This window comes from Ruditapes philippinarum, unplaced genomic scaffold (assembly GCF_026571515.1).
Source record: "Ruditapes philippinarum isolate M1 unplaced genomic scaffold, ASM2657151v2 ctg3777_1_1_1_1, whole genome shotgun sequence".
Lineage (NCBI taxonomy): Eukaryota > Metazoa > Mollusca > Bivalvia > Venerida > Veneridae > Ruditapes > Ruditapes philippinarum.
The window spans coordinates 30,074-55,907 of record NW_026852477.1 but is presented as its reverse complement, the minus strand read 5'-3'; the positions used below and the strand labels follow the sequence as shown (position 1 = coordinate 55,907).

At 33.3% G+C, this 25,834-nt stretch overlaps 1 protein-coding gene across 1 annotated transcript; it reads right to left on the bottom strand.

Moving 5' to 3' along the window:
- Positions 1–1,304: 1,304 nt before the first annotated feature.
- LOC132714461 (uncharacterized) lies at positions 1,305–24,649 on the bottom strand. The gene is made up of 5 exons (XM_060697362.1): positions 24,493–24,649; positions 19,808–21,864; positions 19,334–19,430; positions 4,035–4,123; positions 1,305–3,471 (listed from the first exon to the last, which is right to left on the bottom strand). The coding sequence occupies exons 2-5, from the start codon at positions 21,538–21,540 to the stop codon at positions 2,058–2,060; spliced, it is 3,333 nt and encodes a 1,110-aa protein (XP_060553345.1). The 5' UTR covers positions 21,541–21,864; positions 24,493–24,649; the 3' UTR covers positions 1,305–2,057.
- Positions 24,650–25,834: the final 1,185 nt, after the last annotated feature.

The following is a 25,834-nucleotide window of genomic DNA, read 5'->3' as shown; positions in this document are numbered from 1 at the left end:
TACATTTATTATATGTTGCTACATATTGAATGGTTAAAGCTGCATGCCTCCAGATGAAAGAATATCTAACTTGAGAAAAATGTACTTAGATTTTAAGAAAAAGTTAAAAAATCAAGACTCAATTAATAATTTACATGTAATATGCGTTTTGTGACAGATATATAGAGGATATTTGTTTAGTTCAGTGTAAGATCGGAATATATTTCACCGAGTGAGCACCAAAAGGTATATTTCACAAGTGGCACGAGTGAGCACCAAAAGGTATATTTCACAAGTGGCGCAGCCACGAGTGAAATATGAACTTTTGGTGTTCACAAGGTGAAATATATTTCAATCTTACACTAAACTAAACAAATTTTCTTTTTATTATATGCAAAGAAACGTTTTAAAAAGACATTTAACCTAATACTGAATGAAAAGCGCGCCAAATAATAATTCAACGTGACGCCATTTACGACGTCACGTCATTAAGTTGGTACCCAGTACTGTGCACGCTGGTATTTCACTGAAACAACGTAAGGGGCTTAAATTCAAAACAGTGAAATTATCAAAGTGGTAATTTCACTGTTTCAAACAGTGAAATAACCAATTTTATATCACTGATATATTTCTATAAACCACCGAAAAGCATTTAATAATGTGTTATTTATCACCACATTTGTACTGGGTGAGTAACACACTTAGGTCTCAGGTCACATATTTTGACCTATTTTTAGTAATGTCCGTAGATTTTAATTACAATTTGCTATGTGTAAATTACTTTCTTTGTTTACTTGACAGTATTTCACTTTTTGATACATTTTCAAAATATCCATGAACTGGAGGCATGCTATTTAAGGTTGCCGACTTCAATCACTTGCCTAACCGCTGTGAGTTCGAATCCCGTCATGGCATTCAAGTCAGAGACATTGGTTCTTTCATATGAAGAAACTATCTAGCTAGCTTACAGAAGGTGGATGGTTCTATTCAGGTTCCCACTCGTTCCCGAAACAATGCATTAAAAGGCGCCTGGTGTCTTCCTCAAACAGTTAAGCTTAAGCTGGAAAGACCTTTACAACTCAATAAAAGTATTTTCTGAACAATCATGTCCTTACAACGATACCGGAATTGAATCTGAAACTTGGATTTGGATATCCGTCTTTTTCTTCAATATGAAGATATTTTATTACCACCATTCTCATTTTCCACTCACTGGGAATTGAAATGTTTTAATTATCTTTAATCTTTTTTTTTTCATATATGTATATAACACAACTTTTCATTAAGCATATCAATGCACAAGAAGAAAGACAATAGAACAATGATTTATCACACACCCGTGCCGATTTTGCGACTCCGTAAATATGGTATTGCACGGCCGTGCATATATTTTGACGTGACGTCATTAGCGTTATACAAACATAGTGTAAAGACGCGCTAATGTTAGCGTTACACTATAGGCGCGTCAATGAAAAATGACTCTTATTTCACTTTAAACAGTTTTAATTTTGGGTATGTGATAAATAGAATATTAAATTCGTGTAAGTTCAAAACTGAATTTATTGCACTCGTTGAATATAATAATATTATGCTCGCCATAGGCTCGCATAATATAATTTTATTCAACTCGTGCAATAAATTCAGTATTGAACTTACACTCATTCAATATCCTCTATTTATGCGAGCCTCTGGCGAGCATAATATTATTTTATTCAACGAGTGCAATAAATTCAGTAATGAACTTACACGAATTTAATAGTCTATTTATCACATACCAAAAATAAAGACCGTTTAAAGTGAAGTACGAGTCATTTTTCATTGACGTGCCTATAGTATAACGCTAACATTTAGCGCTCTTTACACTATGTTTGTATAACGCTAATGACGTCACGTCAAAATACATGCACGGCCGTGCAATACCATTTTTACGGAGTCGCAAAATCGGCACGGGTGTGTGATAATGTATTTTTCTCTTATAGTCACACCACATTACAATACAAGAATCACGTTGGCCAACAACGTATCTTATGATGATGTAACGTTATATATCTGTATCACAGATTTCACTATCCACTGTACTAATCGTCATATGAGTGTCGAAGCTTATTTAACATTCTTATCTGATCTACCACCAACGTGTTAGTTCCCGTTGAATCTAAGTTTTCATCGTCCTTCCGTAGCCACCGACTTTTCTTCATTTTTTCGATGTCCACCTCTTGCAGTTGTCTCTCTAGGTTGCGACGATGTAGTTTGTTTCGTTTCGATTTCTTTGGAGACTTTTTCCTCGGAACTGTCTTTGTCTTAGGCGCATTTGGGTCATATACGTAATTTGGGTTTTCCTTAACGTAACCGTCTACCTTTTCTAAGAAGTTGTCAATTTTTTCTTCAAGATATAATCCAGTGGCTACTTCGCCAAGTATCATACCTTTCTTCATTTCTTTGTGAAGATCATCGCCAAATGTGTTGTCTAGAATATTGGTGTAGTTAGTTGTAGAGTTTATACCTTCCCTAATAGAGCGAAATGGCTTTATTTTTTCCTTATCCTCCGGTTCTTTTTCATGGCTTGAGAAAGGTGACCTCGTTTTACCTTCCTTAAGTAAAGTAGAGACACGTTGAATATCAATAACATATTTTTTACGAGTTTCTAAAGCTAGTTCCATGGCTGTTTTAGGACGATTTTTCTTGTGAATTGCGCCGAAATCTGTAACCTGAGTGGCTGGGGCGCTCATTGGCCTTATTTTAGAGGGCCCAGAATAACTATGATTAACTAGCTCTTCTGTACTCAATCTATTCTGACCTTCCTCTGTTGGCAGCTGCAAAAATGAAGACTTATTTAGCGGACTTTCATTAGAATCTACATTGGTCACTTTGATTACCGGAGAACTAGGTTTCTTAATATCATTTTCTGTAGATTCAGAGCCCGTTTTTGCTTTATCTGTACTGTTGATCGTTAAGTTATTTCTAGGTTTGCTAAACGAATTTTTGCGTTTACTTACTCCTACATCCGTAAAAGTTATTACTGGACTAGGAGCGCGTGCATCAGATTTTTGTTTTGAATCTTTTAATTCAATTTTATGAATATCGAGTCCATTACGAGAAGTTGTACTACCTTGTATTGAAATGTTATCATAAACATCTGTCTCTTGTATAACAGCTACACTCGGTATTTTAAAAGTCTTTACATCTTCATCAATGCATCGGATGTTGATAGATCTCCGTCTCTCTTCACGTACAGATTTTGGCACAATGTAATCACCTTCCTCGAATTCAATCTCAGGTTTTGGTGATATCGATTTTCTCGGGGTATTTGACTTATTGGACTTGGAATGTGTTCTTAATAGCTCTCTACGCGGCGTTGCCTCAGGGGTACGTGGCGTTGCCGATGGAGTTCGAAAACGTCGTGCTGATCTTGGTGTTTTAAGAATTAAATCCATATTTTTCTTTTCTGCTTCTGTTCGACTGGACTGTAACCGTGGTACAGCACTTTTAGCTCTTGGCATTAGTTTTTAGTCTCTTTTCAGCTGCAATTATCTTTACATTTATATCGGATGAAGGAAGATTTATCTTTAACTTTCCCTCTTCTTCTAGCTTTTTGAGTTCGTCCAGTTCATTCACGCTGAGGTGAGATTTTATTTTTGGACACTTTATCGTGTAACCGTTTATATTTCACTTTTACAACTTTTTGATCTAGATTTATTAAACTGATATTGTAAGATTTTTCTAAATCCAGAGCCCGCATTTTCTTTTCTAAGCATTGCAATTCCTTAAAGTTCTTAAAGATCGCGCGAGTGACTTTTTCACTTGATCCAATCATGTTGTCAGTTTTTTTTTCTGTTTATCTCATAAGACTTGTCATTAATAAACACATAGGTCCATTTCTATTGTTATATTAGTCCACTTTAACATTTATCATACAGACATACATAAAAAGTGCTTGCAGCTATCAAATATCATGTATATATGTCTGTCTGTCTGTTCACTTTAAATCGTATTTTTAAACTTCCGTAGCAATTGCTATAATAAACGTTCAGGTTGAGCTTATCTAGATGAAATACATGATAATATGCATCACCTCATCGAAGAATACTTGCAATCGAGTTTCCTCGACAGTACGTCTATTACTGTGTAGGTATCTTTGACAAATCTGAAAAAAAGAATTAAAGAAACGTTGTCGTTATAATCTGGACATACAAATGTTGTTCCACAAATTATTAGGTTTTATTTTTCTGAAATGATTTAACATAATGTGATGAATAGCTGCCCTTCTTGAACCCTAATTGTTGTTTTTTTCTTGCACAATCCTGACTTGATATCCAATTGACAAAGGATGAATTGATGTTATTTTACGCTATGTGCTTTTGGTCCACTGAAATATATGTTTATTACCCTTCCAGATTTTTTCCGCCTTTTTGATTGGATATTTATCACCCGAAAGAAATTGATATAACCGAGCCAGACGGGTAATATACACACTAAATTTCCCCGTTTGGTACCCAACGTTGTAAACAATATGCGCTGAGGTGATGCGCGTACGGTTCGATTTTACGCGGTGTAAATTCCGATTTAAAAGCAATTTTTAACTGTCAAATGATAAATATTTACCAAAATAGAGTAATGATACATATATCCATCAGTATCGAAAACAAATATGACCTTGTGAAAGCTTGATATTAATGACAAAAAAGTGCGTTCAACAGACTACTCCTTTTCTCTTGTTTACTTTCGTAAGGTACGGGAAAAATACGTCATGTATTTATGTGACGTCATGTTGTGACGAAGAGGTATCCTAAAGGGAATCTTATTTCGACGTTTCATTTGAAACAGCAATGATTTTTTAAAAAATCGTCTAAACTCGGCAGGGGAAGGGTATTATAATTTTATTATCCTGTCACTTGTATCAATTTCGGCCCGATAACAAGGTGCCGTATATTTTTTACGGATCTACGGCACTTGATCACGTGGTATGCATTTTGCCGGACTACTTTTCAAGAAAAAACATAATTATTATTATAATGTTGGACTTTATGTTTGGTTGTTGTTAAATTTGTTTTCGCCTCAGAGTTTCCAATAGGAATGTTCTTTACAGGCCGTTCCAGTGGTATGAAAAAAACTGTCGTTAAATCTTCTGTGTGTAGAATAACGAATTTTGGAAACGTTGATGCCAATAACGTTGCGACATTAAAATAGCGTACTTGGTTTGATTGTTTTGCACGTGCTGTTTGGCGCTACATTGTGACGTCACGTAAACAATACTTTAAACGTCTGTACAGCGTTAACGACTAAATAAAAGATATTGGTGTTCGAATTCATTTTCTTAGTTAGACCATTTTCTTTCATTCTAGATAGTTTTCACAACAAAATTCGACAAAAAATTGTTTTTATTTATCACATTTTTCAAACAAAATGGCGCCCTCAATGTGAAAATACACAGGGAGATAATACACGGTGTCAAGGGTATACGCATCATTTTTCCGCGTACCGTCGATAATTTATCATCCTGCGCGCAGCACCGTATCATTTTAGACAAAACAAACACTTAAACACAACATGCATGATGAAAAACGACTTGAAACTTTTGAAGTAAGTGTATTAATAAAAGTGTGTCTACAGAATATCATAATCATTAAAGGTTATGATTTTACCTAGTTTTTATCAAAGACTTGTACGATTTCTTTGTTTTAATGAAAACAGCTAGAGCTGGCTTTGGGAAAATGATAATTTGTAATACTTTTAAAATTAGAAAATTCTGTTGTCAATCAAAATATTTATTTAATATAACTGTAAGCATCAAAGATATGTATACACAGATTATTGCACACATATTTAAGCTGTTTTAATTTCTGAAAAAAGTCATAAAAGCGTGACAACTGACTGAGTTCTTGGTACCGTATCATGGGTCCGCTCCGAAAATTGTGGCACCGTATACATTTAGGCTAGATTTGCACCGCTTTATGATGATTAACCTAATGGAGAATAATCTTATTTGTATTTATTTATTGTTGCCCATCTGGGCGAAGCATGTAGATGTATATTAATTATTTACAAACCGGGGAAATGCATAAATACTATTCAGTTCTAGAAGCAAACCTGATTCTTTGTGTGTCCGCTGTAAACACATGGGACCACGGTCACATTCGAAAGAAACTGAGACTTTACTTTAATATTAAGATCGGTTCGATTAGGACAACCTGAGTGAAAATTGCTGACTTTATTATGCATGTAAAGAAGCAAGTTTATAGTGAAAATGTTATGTATATTTAACACAAATATGCATATATCATTGTTACCATTTTATACATACTCTTTGAGATAGTCCTTACGGGGGATTTTCTAAAAAAATCAAGCTTCCTACTCAATCCGTGCAATTTAATATTTGTCAATTATCATGTAAATGAAATGTTTATAAATAAAATATTGTTATAACTAAAGAATTTGAGTAAATACATTGGAAAAGTAAGGAATCGACGCCGAGACTTCTAGACTGAAACGGCGGACTTGGAATTCTGGCATCGCTTGTCGAGGCGCGCAAGAATCTTAAATTGTTGTGGTTAAAGTTATCTATAAGTTTTTATAATAGTCTATCAATAACTGGAACTACAAGGAGAAATACATGCCGACACAAATATGTAATGGATACAGTACGAGTTTTCTTTCAAAAGTGTCTTCTTACAGACATAAGAAGACAATTTTGAAGAAAATACGAGTAACTGTATCTGACTTATACGACATTTAATTCTAAAGAACCGATAAATTAATAAACACATTTAACTATAAATAGATCTAATGTATGTTCACTTTGAAAATATAAAAACTATAGAAAATATTTGCTAGGCCTTTAAGCTTTTGGCAGTGAAAGTGTGGTAAATTGTATTCGCACGGAACTTTCGTGCACTTAGTCAATCGGACATAATTCACTTTCAATTATGATAAACAATGTTAAAATGGCTGTGTCATCAATTAACATAATGTCAAATTTACTAAAGTCGATTATGTCAGTCAACATTGAAATCGTCTCTAACTAGTTTTGCGTCAATGTTATATGGATTACATTTTTGGACCTTTCCTTATTCACATGCTTACCTTAACACAATGTTCAGCAGTTTATGGCAGTTGATTTTTTTGTGTGTGGTGGGCCGGTGGGTACAGTAAATGTCACGCTAATGTTGTTTTATAGAATGTCAGACTATATAAAAAAACTAAATATTGTACAATTTTCCAACGAACAACTGTTTGTTTCGTCAATGCTAAAATCAACAGTTACTTTGCTCCTGGAAATGGACATCCAATTTCTCGATAAACTGGATATTCTCATGAGATGCGCACTACTTTCCATCGGTTTCTATAGTGTTCTGTTTGAGGCAGTTAAATATCGCCTGTTAAGATTGACTCAATGTTCAACTATTCGACAAATTCAATGTTGAATGTCGCGAAAAGTATTTTGTGAGACTTAAAACTTTGCTACTTTGTCTTTAAAAATACAGAAAGGCGGACAAAACTTTAAGAAAAAATCGAGCATGTCAATAGCAGTCCTGTAATTGTCCCAAGAAGGACACCGTATATTTCAACTGCACTAAATCCATGTGGAAAGTAACGGTTACTTAAAAGTGTCTTCTTACTATTGTGGCTGATTTAGAACACTTTTGTGCGTCGTGTTGGTGCCGTTTGGCGTACCGCGCTAGAGACAGGACGACAAGACGACAGCGCGACAACGCACCATTTGGTGCTTTGTCGTATTGTCGATAGCGACAATTAAGACGAAAAGGCGATAACGATATAGGTTGCGTCGACGCTATCGACAACGCAACGCGCAATGTACCAAATCAGCCACCATACATAGTTGCCACTTTTCTTGAATTCAGTAATATGCGTAAGTTACGTGCCCAATCAATTAGTTAAGTAACTAAAATTCAAATTTAAAAAAGAAATACTATTTTAGAAATATGAGCTTTGACTTGCTTGTGTGTTGTATTAACAAATTTGAGAGTAAAATTTCAATTACTGATATCTGCAAATATTATGCAATTCCCTAGTCCAAAGAAAAGTTCAACTTCATAAAAAACATAAAATGCAACTGCTACGAAAGCATAGAATTTTAACAAGAAATAATCTTTAAAAAAAGCTATAGAGGTCCTGATTGCTTCCAGGCCCAGGTAATCCATTGCCTCGCTTATCATAACCGATAAGCAACATCTACCTCTTCTTGTCAATCATACAATAATAAAATAACAATACCCCCCCCCCCCCCCCCCCCCAAAAAAAAACAAACAAAAAAACAACAACAAAAAACAACAGTTAAACACATTTTAAAGTACATGTATGCAGTATTACCGCGCAAATAGAAGCGTTGCCATGGTTCTGCATGATGCGGTACATTGTTTATCAAAGTTTTCTTGATTTTACAACATTATTTTGCATTATTTGTATAAAATTGGTATGTTATCAGCTCGGGTCAATGCTTTTTGTGATCATTTGACATATGATACTTCTTCCGACAGCTTTACTTTCGGAAAAGGGTGAAAAATGTTCGCATCAAGAACACAATTGTTTCACATGTATAAAAGTGTTTTCATTTGTTTCAGGTTATAATAGACAAATATTGTTGCAAAATGTTTTGCACACATAGAAAAATCATTCAAAACTTCCGTGATGTATGCAAACTCTCTAAATAAAATCAATTTTAGTAAGAAATTTTCGCATTTTTTAAATTACCTTTTGAACTTTTCAGAAGATTACGTAAGAATGATACGGTGTTGCGCACATGATGATAAATTATCGGCGGTACGCGGAAAAATGATGCGTATACCCTTGACACCGTGTTCTTTGTTTATATAGAAACATTTCCGATAGTATGATTTAAGGTAGTTTGCATAATAAAATTCTTTAAAAAAAACGGTGACAGGATAAATAGAATAATAGATTGGTGCCGTGGATGGAGAAAGTTTATCTGGCTCTGCTCCGGAATTTATTGGGTTCGCCTTCGGCTCACCCAATAAATTCCTCCGCCTCGCCAGATAAACTTTCTCCATCCACGGCACCAACCTATTATTCTCTATAAACAGAAATCTATTTCTAACGGCCTAACGGCTCGGGTGATATAAAATCTTAACAGGTAATATATCCACTTATTACATGCTTTTCAGTGGTTTATAGAAATATGTCAGTGTTATAAAACTGGTAATTTCACTATTTGAAACAGTGAAATTACCACTTTGATAATTTCACTGTTTTGAATTTAAGCCCCTTACGTCATGTACGTTGTTTCAGTGAAATACCAGCGTGCAACAGTACTGGGTACAAACTTAATGACGTCACGTCGTAAATGAAGTCACATTGTATAATTTTTTGGCGCGCTTTTCATTTAGTATTAGGTTTAATGTCTTTTTTTGCATATAATAAAAAGAAAATTTGTTTAGTTAGCGTTAGATCGAAATATATTTCACCTTGTGAACACAAAAAGTTCATATTTCACTCGTGGTTGCGTCATTCGTGAAATATACCTGTTGGTGCTCACCCGGTGAAATATATTCCGATCTTACACTGAACTAAACAAATATCTTCTATATATATCACTCCAAAACCAAAATAACATATATTATTACCCTTCCAGATTTTTTCCACCTTTTTGATTGGATATTGATCACCCGAAAGAAATTGATACTACCGAGCCAGACGGGTAATATACAGCGCTGAGGTGATGCGCGTACGGTTCGATTTTACGCGGTGTAAATTCCGATTTACAAGCACTTTTTAACTGTCAAATGATAAATATTTACCAAAGTAGAATAATGATACATATTCTCATCAGTATTAAAAAAAAATATGACCTCGTGAAAGCTTGATATTAATTACAAAAAAGTGCGTTCAATAGACTACTCCTTTTCTCTTGTTTACATTCGTTAGGTACGGGAAAAATACGTCATGTAATTATGTGACGTCATGTTGTGATGAAGGGGTACCCTAAAGGGAATCTTATTTCGACGTTTCATTTGAAACAGCAATGATTTTTTAAAAAATCGTCTAAACTCGGCAGGGGAAGGGTAATAAAATTATTATTTTGGTTTTGGAGTGATAAATGTGGATATATTACCTGCCAAGATAAAATATCACCCTCGCCTAACGGCTCGGGTGATATGAAATCTTAGCAGGTAATATTAAGAGGATATTTTTTCGTTTTCGTGAAATATGGAATATATTTTCACGAAACATGATAAAATGCCACATATTTTCACGAGCCGGTACGGCGAGTGAAAATATGTGGCATTTTATCATGTTGAGTATTTTATTTAATTTCATTATCAAAGAAAATGGTACCGAAACCCCTTGCTTGCTACCAACTGCAATTGTACAGCGCGCAGTAATTTATGCGTAAGCACGCGCTGTTTGGCGCTACATTGTGACGTCATGTAAACAACTCTTTAAACGTCTGTACAGCGTTAATTACTGAATTAAAGATATTGTTATTCGGATTAATTTTCTTAGTTAGACCATTTTCTATCATGCTAGATAGTTTTCAAAACAATATTCAAGAAAAAGTTGTTTTGTATTTATCAGATTTTTCAAACAAAACGGCGAAAGAAGTCCCTTAAAATAAATATGAGTTTTGACTCCGCCCACTTTCATATTTATATTTCATATTTATTTTCAAAAATATGAAATATATTTGACTGATATAGCACCATATTTTATGGGTAAAATTAAATAATAAGAGGATATTTTTTCGTTTGAGTGAAATATGGAATATATTTTCACGAAACATGATAAAATGTCACATATTTTCACGAGCCGGGACGGCGAGTGAAAATATGTGACATTTTATCATGTTGAGTGAAAATATATACCATATTTCACGAAAAACGAAAAAATAACCTTTTTATTTAATTTCATTATCAAAGAAAAATGGTTACGAAACCTATTGCTTGCTACGCAACTGCAATTGTACAGCAAAATATTATTGCGTCTTGTCTTGCACGCGATATTTGGCGCTACATTGTGACGTCACGTAAACAACTGTTTCAACGTCTGTACAGCGTTAATAACTGAATTAAAGATATTGGTGTTCGGATTTATTTTCTTAGTTAGACCATTTTCTATCATTCTAGATAGTTTTCAAAGCAAAATTCAACAAAAATTTGTTTTGTATTTATCAGATTTTTCGAACAAAATGGCGAAAGAAGTCCCTAAGAATAAATATGAGTTTTGACTCCGCCCACTTTCATATTTATATTTCATATTAATTTTTAAAAAATATGAAATATATTTGACTGATATAGCACCATATTTCATGGGAAAAATTAAATAATAAGAGGATATTTTTTCGTTTGCGTGAAATATGGAATATATTTTCACGAAACATGATAAAATGCCACATATTTTCACGAGCCGGTACGGCGAGTGAAAATATGCGGCATTTTATCATGTTGAGTGAAAATATATACCATATTTCACAAAAAACGAAAAAATAACCTTTTTATTTAATTTCATTATCAAAGAAAATGGTATCGAATCCCCTTGCTTGCTACCAACTGCAATTTACAGCGCGCAGTAATTTATGCGTAAGCACGCTCTGTTTGGCGCTACATTGAGACGTCATGTAAACAACTTTTTAAACGTCTGTACAGCGTTAATTACTGAATTAAAGATATTGGTGTTCGGATTAATTTTCTTAGTTAGACCATTTTCTATCATGCTAGATAGGTTTCAAAACAATATTCAAGAAAAAGTTGTTTTGTATTTATCAGATTTTTCAAACAAAACGGCGAAAGAAGTCCCTTAAAATAAATATGAGTTTTGACTCCGCCCACTTTCATATTTATATTTCATATTTTTTTTAAAAAAAATATGAAATATATTTGACTGATATAGCACCATATTTCATGGGTAAAATTAAATAAATCCACATATATCACTCCAAAACCAAAAAAACATATAATATTTTGATTTTCTTCAGTTATTATTTAATTATTATCTGGCTGTGAAATTTTAACAGTGTTATGACGATACTTACTGCATATTCATTGATATAAACATAATCATTCAATATTTTATTAACACTGCTCTTGGATCATCACCTTTTATTACATGCTTTTCGGTGGTTTATAGAAATATATCAGTGATATAAAACTGGTAATTTCACTGTTTGAAACAGTGAAATTACCAATTTGATAATTTCACTGTTTTGAATTTAAGCCCCTTACGTTGTTTCAGTGAAATAACAGCGTGCACAGTACTGGGTACCAACTTAATGACGTGACGTCGTAAATGACGTCACGTTGTATTATTATTTGGCGCGCTTTTCATTCAGTATTAGGTTTCATGTCTTTTTAAAACGTTTCTTTGGATGTAATAAAAAGAAAATTTGTTTAGTTTAGTGTAAGATCGAAATATATTTCACCTTGTGAACACCAAAAGTTCATATTTCACTCGTGGCTGCGCCACTCGTGAAATATACCTTTTGGTGCTCACTCGGTGAAATATATTTCGATCTTACACTGAACTAAACAAATATCCTCTATTTATTCTGAATTTGAAAAGACCTGCGAGCAACGACTGTAAAAAGCTATGAAGTCCAAACTACAATAAAACCTGACTTCAATAATTGTAAACCTAATAAAAAGAATGCGAAAATTTGAACTCTCGTAGAGTATTATATCTTTATGAAATATAAAATGAGACTATTTGGGAATAAGAATCTGGAAACAAAGTGATCCCTCGGAAGCATTAATCACAACAAAATTACAAGAGAATTGCAGACTCGGTTTGATTGAATCTGTACATGAGGGATAACACGCGCATTTTAAGCTCCAGGGAGAGTACAAAGCTGATATTTCCTCTCTAAATAACACTTAAATAACCGACATTATAGATTTCTGTTTAAAAACTATTGTCTAAATTAGAATGAATGAATGAATGAATGAATGAATGAATGAATGAATGAATGAATGAAATGGTTCAATTCACTTTTTAAAACAAGATAATTTGTTCATGAGAATGCAGACGGTTTAACTATAAATTATACAAGTATACAATGAAAATATCTTATATCCTGATTTTGTTTTCCTATGATATTTTATGCAATTTCATATATCAAACTGTATAAATTTGAGAGACAAATTGTACCAAACTATTGTGCACGAGTCGTTATAAAATTCTTTACTCTACATATGAAAACACTATTGATATTTAAGAATTATTACAATTATTCTAGTACAATTAGAATCTTGTAACATAACAAAGTAAATTTAATCTATTTTAATTCTTTAACGCGGCTTACCAGTTTTCCTTGTTTACCCGGTTTTACAAAATATTTTATTTATTACCTTTCCCATGCACTGTTTTAAAGTACTAATCTCCTTTGATATCCTAACAAACAACTTATAATATAAACACTATATAACATACGTTTTAGTTACATTAGACGAATTTATAAATGTGCATATTTTTATTAATTCAATACGGCGCATCCGCGCAGTCTGATCAGGATCCATGCTGTTCGCTATCAGTTTCTCTACTTGTTATAGAGTTTTGTAAGCGAACAGCATGGATCCTGCTCAGATGCGCAGGCTGGTCTGGATCCATGCTGGTCGCAAACCCACTATGTTGGTTTTGTCGTGACACGGCTCAATTATATGTGCATATTTTTATTAATTCAATACGGTGCTTTGAAGATTAACATGTATATACGATGAATTTATCAAATTACGAAAATGATTTAAAGAAAACATATCATTATTTGCATGGCATCTCGGGTGAACATTTATACCGTTAATTAAAAATCATTGATTCGTCAAACGGTTTTGTAAATTTAGAATTTATATTAACAGCTATATCATTATGGCTGCACTGTGACGCCTTTCGAATTTGAGAGATGTTCATCAATATGTCTACCATTGTAATTTTCTTGCTATTCCTGTCTTCTTTAAATTTTTACAATGATTATAATAAATTTCCCAAAATCTGTTTACTTATAAATAGCATATTTTCCCTATTTTCAAAAATATATTGTAAAGAGGTGACACTAATATTTTATATTGTTTTTTACATCATTTATCGCATTATATAGGTGTTTTCGCGCTGTACGAGGGTTGTCCAAAAAATTCGTGCACTGCACTTATTATCGTAAGAGTTATTAACATAAAGTTATGAATTATATATTACTTGAAGCGGAAATCTGTCTCAATTAAGAAAACAAAACAAAATCTGTGTAACCGGCGTGTCGTGAAAAAGAATCATCATACAGTTACCTAAGTAACGTAATACCGGCACACGACAAAAAATTGGGTTAGTTGATTTGCGCCGGCATTACGGACGGATGTCTGCCTGATCGGTTGTCATCGTCTACCGACTCTCTCCCTTCTACAGTGTGTTTGTGCCATTTATAAGCCAGCTATCATGACAATGAACTGTTCCCGCTTGCCATTAGGTATCTGTCGGTGTTTTACCGATACTTGCGCAAAATTTAATGATTATCCGTATTTCCAGACGTTTAGCGTTTGACACTTTCATGTAATGACAGTATTGACAACCACACGGAAATATTTGTTTACGACCGTAACGTAATAGGAGAAATGACATCATATTTTCAAGTGACGTCAGGAATACATATACACACTTTTCCCTGAATTTTGACGTTTATATGTAGTATTTAAAGGATTCTGTGATGCAACAAATTAATGAACTAACCCAAATCTTTGTCGTGCGCCGATATTACGTTACTAAGGTAACTGTATGACGATTCCTTTTTACGACACGCCGGTTACACGGCTTTTTCTTTTGTTTTCTTTTTTCCGACAAATTTCCCCTTCGAGTGATATATAATTCATGCCTTTTTATCAATAAATCTCACGACAATAACTGTAGTGCACGAATTGTTTGGACAACCCTCGTACTAGTAGATAAAAGTTTTACTAATCCCTACGTAATAATCCCTTTATAATTTTTATTTGTTTGGGTCGTCAGACCAAACAAATAATGGTAGCGAAATTTCAGAGTATACTGTTCTTAATTGCAAATGCCGAAAGTAGTCCACTTTTTTGAAGCGGTTACTTCCCTTTTGTATGTACACTAAAGCCGAAAAATTCAGGGGAGATCACTGCGTAAAGATGGTCAAAGACAGGCGCATCAATTTTCAAGCACAGTAATTCCCGAATGGTCGAAGGTTTCTAATATTGTTTTATTGTATTTTCTGATCGAAAATAACTAAATACAAAGCGGACATTCAATCTCTGACACAGAAGTTTACAACAAACCTAACAACAAGTAGTTCTCAAAACAGCTTAAAACTAGCGATTTAAAAGAAAGAAATATTTTATTTTGTTACAAGTATCCAACAAATTATACCGCATTTAAAGTTAAACAATAGCGTTGGCTTATAGAATTGTCAATAAATGCACAATCACAAATTACGCGGATGAATATGATTTTATCAATGAAAATACTATTTATAACCGAATACTACACAAACCGAGTAGTGGAATATATAGATTCTACATGTCGGACTGTTTGGGCGAGAGGATTTTCGCTAAAATATTTACTTCAATTTTAAACAACAGGTTTTCCCTGAACAAAATACCTCGAAATTAATAAGGATTACAAACCCGAAATGCAATGGAAGTTCTCAATTTAGAATGACTTGATATTATTCAGACCATTTATGTATAACTTCTCCGTGGTACAGTGGTAACGCGCTCGCTTAGTGAGTGAGAGGTCTCGAGTTCGAATCCCAGTCGTGAAAATTTTTTTTTCTGATAAATTCTTTTTTAAGTGTTTTTGTTAAGGAAGTAGCCATGATATGCAAGGATAAAGTGTGACTGTCGTAAAAAATGAACATAAATAATTTTTTGATGCAACTCTAGTAATGCAGAATTCCGTATGTATCAAACTCTGGTGCCTTGCAAAATGAATTATAATACATAAAAATAAACCTATACAGGAAAATGCATACATATATACAGTACGATTTAGATCGCAAAGATCAGAAAATACCACAGAACTTGCAGCACTTTGATTTTTTATAAATATAAATGCTTATAGTAAGCTCCAGGATTATTTACATCTGTGTTAAACAACAGTTAAAGTCGTTACAAGCCCTAATTTAGAATAATATGGTTTTCTTCAGCCCGTTCACATATAAATTCACCGTGGCTGAAGGGTTTTCGGGCTCGCTTAGGAAGCGAGAAGTCTGGAGTTCAAATCCCAGTAAAGGTAACTCTTTTTTTTCAAATTGTTAAAGTCAAATAAACATTGGATTGAATATCAGTGTTGCAATTAGTCTTATAGCCAATTTACTACAATTAAAACGCTGGAAAGCATTGGTGGCACTATACATATAATCTCACAACCTGCACCTTTCTTACATTCTGAGACCCAAACAAATTCAGCACCTTCTGTGCTTTGATTATATATGTATTTGTTAAATCTTTACAATCAATCTCTATTGTCTAAAACTTGTTATGATAACTACAATATTGAAAAAATACACTTACAATTACGAATAAAGGAAATTTTACAGAACGAAACTAAAAATGTGAACACGCGGAAAAAATGAAGAAAAAAACAACAAATAAACATTTGATTTATTTAGTCTACGAATGTAACCAGTGCAAACTTATCATCCGGCACATCCTGCTGTTTTATCATGGTCTGCACTGTTTATTCTTGCATAGCAGACTGGCGTTTCCGTGAGATTTACCAATGCCGGAAATTCCATCTGGCATGGGGTGGGGGGGGTGCCAGATGGGTCGCGTGCCAAACAACAACGTCATTTTAGCGCACTTTATGAATGAACCGCGTTAAAATGACGTCGTTTTAGAAGGGAAATAGCAAGCCTCGTTACCGCCCAATGGGCGGATCCCCTCGGGACGGATATTCCGATCCGAACCGCAATCATAATATTATGTCAGATATTTTTTCTTGCATATTCTGCCATATTATTTCATATTTAAAATGGTTTACCTCAATATGATATATGTTCATGGAAATTAAAGTCATTTCCTCCATAATTATTTTCTTACAATAGCGTATGAACTTACAACTTAAATAACAACGGCGAAATGACGTCATCCTATGCACATATTTCCCTTCTAAAACGACGTCATTTTAACGCGGTTCATTCATAAAGTGCGCTAAAATGACGTTGTTGTTTGGCACGCGACTCATCTGGCACCCCCCCATGCCAGATGAAATTTCCGGAATGGGTAAAACTCACGGAAACGCCAGTCTGCTATGCAAGAAATTATTAATATCGACATGTACAAAATGTCACCTTGTAATCTGTGCCTCTCAAATAGAAATTCTGTTCTGTTCTGTTCGTTATTCAGTCAATATGTATTTTTAAAAAACAAAATCCTTAAAATGATAAATGGTTTTGTCCAGATTGCGAGATGAATTGAATATAGCGAAGTGAAGGTCAAATTGGGAAAAATTCCGTTACATATGAATATGTACATTTTTCATTGTCTTATATACTATAATTTTAAGCTCTCCGGAACACTGTGCTTAGAGGTGAGCTTTTGTTATGGCAGTGTTAAACTACAATGTCCAGAGCTCAGATAGCTGGCATGAAGCACTACCTAGTGGACTTCTGTAGAAAAAGTTGTATACATGTATTCACTTTATTTACATTGTTATTTATTTATTTCATCTTCCTAGATTTTTGTATAGTAAGCATACTTTTAAATATTCTACTTTGACGCCACAATTCCCAGATCATTAGATATCTGGTATATAGCGTCACCTTGTTGTCTTCTACAAAAGTTATATTAATTATGTCCCTGAGATCAAAAACTGCCATCGCAAATAGGTAAACAATATAAAATCTTCGTGTGGAAAAGTTATATACCTTTGCAAATCATGTCCCTGAAGTCAAAATTGGCCCCTCCCTGATGGTGTCCAAGTATTGGTTTCTTTTATGAGAAAGTAAAAGTATTTCTATTTGTGAGAAACATTGCTCAGTCCGAGGAAGAAATTTTAAAAAGCCGTTAGTATTTTATTTCTGCACCAATTTCTTTTGGGGTAATTTGTGTCTTCTTTATTCAATTATAAATACGTCATTAAAGCCAGCATAACAACAAAGTTGCTAACATATTACAGCTTTAACTACACTCGATACAATTACAATTTAAAGCGTGAACTACAACATTTTGAAGCATGTCTGTGATAGGTCTGAGATCAGGTTAGCTGCAATTGCATTTTAAGCGCTTTAATTGTTCATTTACTTATTTCTGTAATCAACACTAACTCCTTGGTAGATCCGCGGTTGCATTTTATCGATATGGTATGTTTATTTACATTTATTATATGTTGCTACATATTGAATGGTTAAAGCTGCATGCCTCCAGATGAAAGAATATCTAACTTGAGAAAAATGTACTTAGATTTAAAGAAAAGTTTAAAAAATCAAGACTCAATTAATAATTTACATGTAATATGCGTTTTGTGACAGATATATAGAGGATATTTGTTTAGTTCAGTGTAAGATCGAAATATATTTCACCGAGTGAGCACCAAAAGGTATATTTCACGAGTGGCGCAGCCACGAGTGAAATATGAACTTTTGGTGTTCACAAGGTGAAATATATTTCGATCTTACAATAAACTAAACAAATTTTCTTTTTATTACATGCAAAGAAACGTTTTAAAAAGGCATTAAACTTAATACTGAATGAAAAGCGCGCCAAATAATAATACAATGTGACGTCATTTACGACGTCACGTCATTAAGTTGGTACCCAGTACTGTGCACGCTGGTATTTCACTGAAACAACGTAAGGGGCTTAAATTCAAAACAGTGAAATTATCAAAGTGGTAATTGCACTCTTTCAAACAGTGAAATTACCAATTTTATATCACTGATATATTTCTATAAACCACCGAAAAGCATTTAATAATGTGTTATTTATCACCACATTTGTACTGGGTGAGTAACACACTTAGGTCTCAGGTCACATATTTTGACCTATTTTTAGTAATGTCCGTAGATTTTAATTACAATTTGCTATGTGTAAATTACTTTCTTTGTTTACTTGACAGTATTTCACTTTTTGATACATTTTCAAAATATCCATGAAAATAAGCATGCATCTGGAGGCATGCTATTTAAGGTTGCCGACTTCAAATCACTTGCCTAACCGCTGTGAGTTCGAATCCCGTCATGGCATTCAAGTCAGAGACATTGGTTCTTTCATATGAAGAAACTATCTAGCTAGCTTACAGAAGGTGGATGGTTCTATTCAGGTTCCCACTCGTCCCCGAAACAATGCATTAAAAGGCGCCTGGTGTCTTCCTCAAACAGTTAAGCTTAAGCTGGAAAGACCTTTACAACTCAATAAAAGAATTTTCTGAACAATCATGTCCTTACAACGATACCGGAATTGAATCTGAAACTTGGATTTGGATATCCGTCTTTTTCTTCAATATGAAGATATTTTATTACCACCATTCTCATTTTCCACTCACTGGGAATTGAAATGTTTTAATTATCTTTAATCTTTTTTTTTCATATATGTATATAACACAACTTTTCATTAAGCATATCAATGCACAAGAAGAAAGACAATAAAACAATGATATATTAATTAGCGTTTAATTCAATTAGTTATGACTAGTGAAATTACTAAGTAACACATATATAATACATGCACTTATTAGACAAATATCTTATATTCTTTAAAGCTAAAATGTTTTACCTATTAAATATCAAATATTGTTTAATATTGTATTTTTCTCTTATAGTCACACCACATTACAATACAAGAATCACGTTGACCAACAACGTATCTTATGATGATGTAACGTTATATATCTGTATCACAGATTTCACTATCCACTGTACTAATCGTCATATGAGTGTCGAAGCTTACTTAACATTCTCATCTGATCTACCACCAACGTGTTAATTCCCGTTGAATCTAAGTTTTCATCGTCCGTCCGTAGCCACCGACTTTTCTTCATTTCTTCGATGTCTACCTCTATCAGTTGTCTCTCTAGGTTGCGACGACGTAGTTTGTTTCGTTTCGGTTTCTTCGGAGACTTTTTCCTCCGAACTGTCTTTATCTTAGGCGCATTTGGGTCATATACGTAATTTGGGTTTTCCTTAACGTAACCGTCTACCTTTTCTAAGAAGTTGTCAATTTTTTCTTCAAGATATAATCCAGTGGCTACTTCGCTAAGTATCATACCTTTCTTCATTTCTTTGTGAAGATCATCGCCCAATGTGTTGTCTAGAACATCGGTGTAGTTAGTTGTAGAGTTTATACCTTCCCTTATAGAGCGAAATGGCTTTGTTTTTTTCTTATCCTCCGGTTCCTTTTCATGGCTTGAGAAAGGTGACCTCGTTTTACCTTCCTTAAGTAAAGTAGAGGCACGTTGAATATCAATAACAGATTTTTTACGAGTTTCTAAAGCTAGTTCCATGGCTGTTTTAGGACGATTTTTCTTGTGAATTGCGCCGAAATCTGTAACCTGAGTGGCTGGGACGCTCATTGGCCTTATTTTAGAGGGCCCAGAATAACTATGATTAACTTGCTCTTCTGTACACAATCTATTCTGACCTTCCTCTGTTGGCAGCTGCAAAAATGAAGACTTATTTAGCGGACTTTCATTAGAATCTACATTGGTCACTTTTATAACCGGAGAACTAGGTTTCTTAATATCATTTGCTGTAGATCCAGAGCCCGTTTTTGCTTTATCTGTACTGTTGATCGTTAAGTTATTTCTAGGTTTGCTAAACGAATTTTTGCGTTTACTTACTCCTACATCCGTAATAGTTATTACTGGACTAGGAGCGCGTGCATCAGAGTTGTGTTCTGAATCTTTTAATTCAATTTTATGAATATCAAGTCCATTACGAGAAGTTGTACTACCTTGTATTGAAATGTTATCATAAACATCTGTCTCTTGTATAACAGCTACACTCGGTATTTTAAAAGTCTTTATATCTTCATCAATACATCGGATGTTGATAGATCTCCGTCTCTCTTCACGTACAGATTTTGGCACAATGTAATCACCTTCCTCGAATTCAATCTCAGGTTTTGGTGATATCGATTTTCTCGGGGTATTTGACTTATTGGACTTGGAATGTGTTCTTAATAGCTCTCTACGCGGCGTTGCCTCAGGGGTACGTGGCGTTGCCGATGGAGTTCGAAAACGTCGTGCTGATCTTGGTGTTTTAAGAATTAAATCCATATTTTTCTTTTCTGCTTCTGTTCGACTGGACTGTAACCGTGGTACAGCACTTTTAGCTCTTGGCATTAGTTTTAGTCTCTTTTCAGCTGCAATTATCTTTACATTTATATCGGATGAAGGAAGATTTATCTTTAACTTTCCCTCTTCTTCTAGCTTTTTGAGTTCGTCCAGTTCATTCACGCTGAGGTGAGATTTTATTTTGGACACTTTATCGTGTAACCGTTTATATTTCACTTTTACAACTTTTTGATCTAGATTTATTAAACTGATATTGTAAGATTTTTCTAAATCCAGAGCCCGCATTTTCTTTTCTAAGCATCGCAATTCCTTAAAGTTCATAAAGATCGCGCGAGTTTCTTTTTCACTTGATTCAATCATGTTGTCAGTTTTTTTCTGTTTGTCTCATAAGACTTGTCATTAAACACATAGGTCCATTTCTATTGTTATATTAGTCCACTTAACATTTATCATACAGACATACATAAAAAGTGCTTGCAGCTATCAAATATCATGTATATATGTCTGTCTGTCTGTTCACTTTAAATAGTATTTTTAAACTTCCGTAGCAATTGCTATAATAAACGTTCAGGTTGTGCTTATCTAGATGAAATACATGATAATATGCATCACATCATCGAAGAATAATTGTCATCGAGTTTCTTCGACAGTACGTCTATTACTGTGTAGGTATCTTTGACAAATCTGAAAAAAGAATTAAAGAAACGTTGTCGTTATAATCTGGACATACAAATGTTGTTCCACAAATTATTAGGTTTTATTTTTCTGAAATGATTTAACATAATGTGATGAATAGCTGCCCTTCTTGAACCCAAATTGTTGTTTTTTTCTTGCACAATCCTGACTTGATATCCGATTGACAAAGGATGAATTGATGTTATTTTACGCTATGTGCTTTTGGTCCATTGAAATATATGTATATTTTGATTTTCTTCAGTTATTATTTAATTATTATCTGGCTGTGAAATTTTAACAGTGTTATGACGATACTTACTGCATATTCATTGATATAAACATAATCATTCAATATTTTATTAACACTGCTCTTTGATCATCACCTTTTATTCTGAATATGAAAAGACCTGCGAGCAACGACCGTAAAAAGCTATGAAGTCCAAACTACAATATAACCTAACTTCAATAATTGTAAACCAAATAAAAAGAATGCGAAAATTTGAACTCTCGTAGAGTATTATTTCTTTATGAAATATAAAATGAGACTATTTGGGAATAAGAACACGCGCATTTTAAGCTCCAGGGAGAGGACAAAGCTGATATTTCCTCTCTAAATAACATTTAAATAACCGACATTATAGATTTCTGTTTAAAAACTATTGTCTAAATAAGAATGAATGAATGAATGAATGAATGAATGAATGAATGAATGAATGAATGAATGAATGAATGAAATGGTTTAATTCACTTTTTAAAGTTTTAGTAAAAAAAGAGTGATGAAAAGTAAAACAAGATAATTTGTTCATGAGAATGCAGACGGCTTTACTATAAATTATACAAGTATATACAATGACAATATCTTATTTTCCTATGATATTTTATGCAATTTCATATATCAAACTGTATAAATTTGAGAGACAAATTGTACCAAACTATTGTGTACGAGTCGTTATAAAAATTCTTTACTCTACATATGAAAACACTATTGATATTTAAGAAGTATTACAATTATTCTAGTACAATTAGAATCTTGTTAACATAACAAAGTAAATTTAATCTATTTTAATTCTTTAACGCGCCTTACAAGTTTTCCTTGTTTACCCGGTTTTACAAAATATTTTATTTATTACCTTTCCCATGCACTGTTTTAAAGTACTAATCTCCTTTAATATCCTAACAAACAACTTATAATATAAACACTATATAACATACGTTAGTTACTTAAGACGAATTTATAAATGTGCATATTTTTATTAATTCAATACGGCGCTTTGAAGATTAACATGTATATACGATGAATTTATCAATGATGAAATTAATTGAATTCATAGTAAACTATGATAATTATAGGTCAAATTACGAAAATGATTTAAAGAAAAAATATCATTATTTGCATGGCATCTCGGGTGAACATTTATACCGTTAATTAAAAATCATTGATTCGTCAAACGGTTTTGTAAATTTAGAATTTATATTAACAGCTATATCATTATGGCTGCTCTGTGACGCCTTTCGACTTTGGGGATGTTCATCAATATGTCTACCATTGTAATTTTCTTGCTATTCCTGTCTTCTTTAAATTTTTACAATGATTATAATAAAATTCCCAAAATCTGTTTACTTATAAATAGCATATTGTCCCGATTTTCCATAAAGATATTGTAAAGAGGTGACACTAATATTGTATATTATTTTTTACATCATTTATCGCATTGTATAGGTGTTTTCGCGCTGTACGAGTACTAGTAGATAAAAGTTTTACTAATCCCTACGTAATAATCCCTTTATAATTTTTATATATGTATTTGTTAAATCTTTACAATCAATCTCTATTGTCTAAAACTTGTTATGATAACTACAATATTGAAAAAATACACTTACAATTACGAATAAAGGAAATTTTACAGAACGAAACTAAAAATGTGGACACGCGGAAAAAAAATTATTTATTTGCATTATTAACATTTGATTTATTTTTAAATTCAATTTTACGGTAGTTCTTGATAACTAAAATATTTCTTGCGATATTAAGCAAATAATAATGTCTATATGTAGTCGACAAATTTCTCAACCTTTAACCTGCTGTTGACCACTGAGTCTACCAATGTAACCAGTGCAAACCTATCATCCGGCACATCCTGCTGTTTTATCATGGTCTGCACTGTTTAATATTGACATGTACAAAATGTCACCTTGTAATCTGTGCCTCTCAAATAAAGATTATGTTCTGTTCTGTTCTGTTCGTTTTTCAGTCAATATGTATTTTTGAAAAAAAAATCCTTTAAATGATAAATGGTTTTGTCCAGATTGCGAGATGAATTGAATTTAGCGAAGTGAAGGTCAAATTGGGAAAAAACGCCGTTATGAATATTTACATTTTTCATTGTCTTATATACTAGAAATTACAACAGTTTTAAAATAATGCATTTAATGCATTTCTTTTCTAAAATGTTTTAAACAAAAATATTGATAAAAGAAAACGTACACGGGGTCCTTGACATGCTCTCTCCCTTTTATGATTCATATAGCAGATTCAACCATTCATTAGCTTTAGAAAGTTTGTTTTGCCTAATATATATTTATCAATATCAAAGATTCCATATAGACTATATAATAATGAATACAATTCATACTTACAAAACTGTTGAATGAATATATCTACCACAAAAAAACGACTAGATTTCGCCGTAAACAATCCATTCCATATCTTAATTTGTTCAACAATATATTTTTCTGAGCTTATTATAGCATGACTGAAATAATGCAATGATATTGTGTACAAAGATTTAATCTGTTCGGCAGAAAGAAACACTGATTAACAAACGAAATCCCAGCATGATCACTGTCGGATCAGTGCGGGTGAAAATCGTGTTATGGCGGATTAGACTTAATGTCGTCCGGACATTTTTTAATACCCGTGTTGCTAACTCATGTAAACATGTATTTTATAAATTAAATTATAACATTATAGTAACCATAATTGAGCCGTGTCACGACAAAACCAACACAATGGGTTTGCGACCAGCATGGATCCAGACCAGCCTGCGCATCCGCGCAGTCTGATCAGGATCCATGCTGTTCGCTTACAAACCCTATAACAAGTAGAGAAACTGATAGCGAACAGCATGGATCCTGATCAGACTGCGCGGATGCGCAGGCTGGTCTGGATCCATGCTGGTCGCAAACCCATTATGTTGGTTTTGTCGTGACGCGGCTCATATCATATCTAGCTCGTGCAGAATCCGTCACATCCGGAGTTAGAATAGTAACAATCATTTAGGCCGCTGTAATTGGTACCAAAATATGACGACTTCAATACACGACGTTTCCAAATCTGGCCATTGGACGGAGAAGAGTGAAGGGTTTTTCATACTGATTTACATGAAGTTTTATGGACAGAAAGGTACAGCAAATTCATCTGATTGATTTAAACAGTGGTACCAGATATATACTGCAATCATATAGATAGACGTGTCTATTTTTTCGTTCGACTATTCAAATAATAATTAAAATTAAAATTGTTTTACGACCCGTGAACAATATAGACAAGGTTTAATTAATATACATGAATACATGAACTAGATTTACTCTTATCTTGTCATAATTAAAGGGTTTCCATGGTAACAGGTCCTTCTTCAGAATGAGTTGTTTTTCAAAACACTATTTGTCTCTTGTCAGGATATACATGTATTCCTATAAAAAATAAAATAGTTTATGATAAAAAATAATATATTCTTTAAGTAAAAACAGTAAAAATGTAAAATGTATAAGCAACAAAAATAAGTTTTTAAACAATGTTTATAGTGTAAATAGGTTGCATATTTAATTATAAAATTATGTTATAGTTGTATTTTGTCCCTGTAAATAAAAAGTGACCTCCGATCCTTTTATCTACCTTCCTTGATATTTTGTAAACTCATCATACTGATAGCGAGACTTGACTAATCTGAGACAGACGGACGGACAGACATTTATCTGT